The 4,335-nt window shown below is 50.1% G+C and overlaps 1 protein-coding gene across 1 annotated transcript; it reads left to right on the plus strand.

The window, feature by feature from the left end:
• Positions 1 to 3,907, plus strand: rbm14b (RNA binding motif protein 14b; the record flags this gene model as incomplete). Its single annotated transcript, XM_080486032.1, has 3 exons — positions 1 to 349; positions 1,442 to 2,474; positions 3,595 to 3,907. The coding sequence occupies 3 exons, from the start codon at positions 1 to 3 to the stop codon at positions 3,905 to 3,907; spliced, it is 1,695 nt and encodes a 564-aa protein (XP_080342158.1).
• Positions 3,908 to 4,335: the final 428 nt, after the last annotated feature.

A 4,335-nucleotide genomic window follows, 5' to 3' on the forward strand; every position in this document is an offset into this window, starting at 1 on the left:
ATGGACAAGAGCAACACGGTGAAGCTCTTCGTGGGCAACCTCGCCTTGGACACCACCCAGGAGGAGCTGTCGGCCATCTTTGAGCCCTACGGCCAGGTGGTCAGCTGCAGCGTGCTGCGGCAGTTCGCCTTCGTGCACCTGCAGGGCGAGGGCGCCGCCGAGCGCGCCATCCGCGAGCTCAACGGCCGGGAGTTCCGCGGCCGGAACCTGGTGGTGGAGGAGTCGCGGGGGAGGCCGCTGCACTCCACCAAGGTGTTCGTGGGCAACCTGAGCGGGATGTGCACCACCGAGGACCTGCAGCAGCTGTTCCAGACGTTCGGGAAGGTTCTGGAGTGCGACAAGGTCAAAGGTCAGCAGAGCTTGATTTAATATATGCCAATACAATATATTGCAAAGACAATATATTGTATTTTAATGCACTATAAATTCACGGTCTGCAGAGCAATGTATTTAATTCACGGCAAACATGTAGCCTTTTATATATTTTTTTAATTACTACTACATATCCATAACCTATTACAGTATTTTAATCTATAATTAAATTAGTATTTTATGAAAACATATGTGCACACACCAATACATACATCAGCCGTTTTTCTAGTCCAACATGCGTGAAGAGGCACAACTAATCCTCCACTAGTCCCTTGTCACATCATTTTATTATATTATAAATATATAGTTTTATGTGTAAATATATACAGAAATAATGTCACGTAATTTAAATGACACACACGTGTGTATATATGTATATACACATACACACATATACAGATACATCTACTGAAAATACATACATATATTTACATACATGCACATGTATATATATATAATATATAAAAAAAATATATATATATATTTTCTTTTGCACTCAAATCTAAACCTTCACACATCGTTCAGTTATGACATTATAAATATATACTTTTATATGTAAATATATACAGTAATAAAGTCACGTAATATAAATGATTACATACGTACACATGTGTGTATATACATATATACACACACATATACAGATACATCTTGTGAAAAGACATACATATATTTACATACATGCACACATACTGTATATATAGTAATAAATGTATATTTTTGAACCTAAACCTTCACACATCGTTTACATATGAAGTTTGACTCAGGCTTTGTGGGATCTAATAAGTACTGGTATTGGCGAGTAGCTCAAGGTTAATATAAAATAGTGGTAATGGTGCGTCCAGTAAGTGAACGTGAGTGTCTGAGGACACAAACAGCAAGAAGAAGAAGAAAAGACGTCAAAACACAAAGAAACGTCTTTTACTTCAACATATTGTCAGAATACGAGATTGTTCAGCCGACGTCATGCAGCTTTACTACTCACAGTAAATATCGGTTCGGTTGTGGTGAATCCACGTCTTCGGTTCGACTGCTCTCTGACGCCGCGCTCTGCTCCGCTCCGCTGCAGGCTACGCCTTCGTTCACATGGAGAACAAGGAGGACGCCCTCCAGGCCATCGAGGCGCTCCACGGCACGTCGTTCAAGGGCCGCCCGCTGTCGGTGGAGCTGTCCAAGGTGCAGCCCAGCAAGCAGACGCCGACGGGGAAGATCCCCTGCGTGAACTGCGGGAAGCAGGGCCACTACGCCGGCGAGTGCCCCGTGGGGAAGCCCTCCCTGGAGCAGTACCAGAGCCAGGCGGCCGTGCTGGCGGCGGCGGCGGCGGCGGCGGCCGGCCTGCCCCTGCAGGTCCAGCAGAGCGTGCACAACTCGGTCTACAACACCTCCACCTTCGACCCCACGTACGCCGCGCTCACGGGGATCACCACCGGCACGCGCACCGACGGCAACCCGGTGAACCCCGCCGTCTACGGCGCCCTCGCCAGCCAGGTGTACGGCGCCAACGTTGCCAACCAGCTCTACGGGACGGTGGCCAATCAGGCAGCTCTCACCGCGGGCGCCACGCAGGTGTACAGCTCCATGACGGCGAATATCTACGGCCAGGTGGCCGCGTCCCCCGCTGCGGCAGCAGCTGCCGCGGCCGCCGCCTACACGACTCCTGTTTACACGCCGGCTGTGGCCAACCCGCCCGTCTACCTGGCGGCGGCTCCGGGATTGGAAATGCCAGCGGCGGCGGCAGCAGTCAATCCCGCCTACAGCGTTGCCTCGGCGCTCTACGGCACGGCCACGCCAGCCTACGCTCATATAAGTGCCATGGGAGCGGCGGACCCCGCCACCGCCATCTTCGAGGCCGCCAGGCAGGCGCACTACTTCGCCCAGGGCCAGCAGGTTGTGGCCGAGCAGCAGGTGGCGGTGGCGGCCGCCGCCGCCAAGTCCGGCGAGAGGGACCGCAGCCCACTCCGGCGGTCGGCGCCGCTGCTCCCGGACCCCGTGATGAAGCCATTCATGTACCAGCGGGCGAAGCCGCGCCGGCCGCTGCTCCCGACGCCGGCCGGCCGCGCCGCCGAAGAGGCGGCGGAGGCTGCGGAGGACCCCATGGCCAGGTAGGACGGACCTAAAGTTCACTGTCACTTTAAACAGCGAGCGGCGGCGTGTGTGAACACAACTTCTACCTGCGTCTGTTTCATTTTATGAAAACTAACAAATATAAATAAATGAAGGAATGACAGGAAATATTCACTTTTAAAAAGATGAAATTGGAATATCAGATTCACCAGCGTTGGAAAAATGCCAGATATTAAATACTGAAGCTACGTCACGTCTTCTGTCAAACATCTGGATGCCTGGTCATTAATATGCACTGACCCACTCAGATGAATTAATAAAAAATAATCTGCAGCCATAAAATCGAAATAAATGATTTAAACACCTGAACTCAGTCGTATCTTTGGTTTTTAACATTTAATTTAAACTAATTAGGTAGATCATAATAACTTGGTTTGTCTCGTCAGGTTATCGATTGTATATCCGGCTGTAATAAACTTGGAATGGAAATAAAGTTAAAGTGATTTATTGATCGATTCAACCGCAAAATCAACGTTATTAGATACATTGTTTGGCTTCATGATCTTTAGATCTGGTGACGTTAGCAATGGAAAGTTTTCGTTTTCACTTGATTTTTATTTTATGATAATTAGGGACGTACCGATACCAGTTTCAATACCAGTATTGATAGCAATACCGATACAAATTGTGATACCGATATCTGTATCCATATCGATACCCGTATCAATATCAATACAGATACTGTTATCTGTACTCGTATCGGTATCGATACTGGTGTTGATACTAGTAACAGTATCGATTGTGGCATCGGTATCTGTACTCGTAACAGTATTGATTCTATAATCGTTATTGATACTGGTATCTGTACTTGTATCGGTATCGATACTAGCAGCAGTGTCAATACCGATATCAGTATCAATACAGATACCAGTAAAAGTATTGGTATCATCCCTAGTTGCAATTGTACATTATTGTACCACCATAAATACGGTGGCCGTCCCTCTAAACTGTCCCATCGCCAGTATTCCATAACACTTAGACTGATCTAATGTTTCTATAGTGGAACTGTACACAAAGTATTTCACTTACTTTCCAGTACTGAATCATGCTGCTGCGACATTTCCAGCGTCTGAGTCAATAACTCTCCTCTCGCCTCAGGTACTACGCCGAGTACTACCAGCAGCTGCAGCAGTACCCTCAGTTCCAGTACGCCTACCCGCCGCCGAACGCAGTGACGGCCATCCCCGGCATGCCGGGAGTGCAGGCCATGTCGGCCGTGCCCACGATGTCCGGCCAGCCCGTCGCCACGCTGGACGCTCTCAGGCCAGTGGTCCCCGCCGCCGCGGCAGTGGCAGCCGCCATGGCCGCGCCCAGGGTGTATGAGCCGCCGTTGCCGCCGCCCACGCGCAAGGAGGCCATCCTCCGCCGCCCCGAACTCTCCCTTCACACGCCTGAGCCCCCCTTCCGATAGTCGCACACAACTCTCTGCCCCCCCCGCCACCCCCCCCACCCTCCTCCTCCTCCTCCTCCTCCTCCTCCTCCTCCTCCTCCGCTCCCCGCCTCTCATCTCCTTGACCACCTTACAGCAGCTGTATGTATGTATGTATGTATGTATGTATGTGTGTGTGTGTGTGTGTGTGTGTGTGTGTGTGTGTGTGTGTGTGTGTGTGTGTGTGTGTGTGTGTGTGTGTGTGTGTGTGTGTGTGTTGGGGCTCCAAGTGTGCGGGCTGGGCTTTGAACCTCCTCGGTTTTATTAACCTGCTTTTCCACGAGGGAACTCGACGGGCGAACCTTGGTCCAGTTTGCACACTCACACAGTGCAGCCCTGGAGATCTCTCGCTACGGGCATTCTCTCCTCTCGCTTTACTTTTCTGTTCTTTGTTTTGTTTTAGTTTTTAT

This window comes from Lipophrys pholis, assembly GCF_963383615.2.
Source record: "Lipophrys pholis genome assembly, chromosome: 18".
NCBI classification, from domain to species: domain Eukaryota; kingdom Metazoa; phylum Chordata; class Actinopteri; order Blenniiformes; family Blenniidae; genus Lipophrys; species Lipophrys pholis.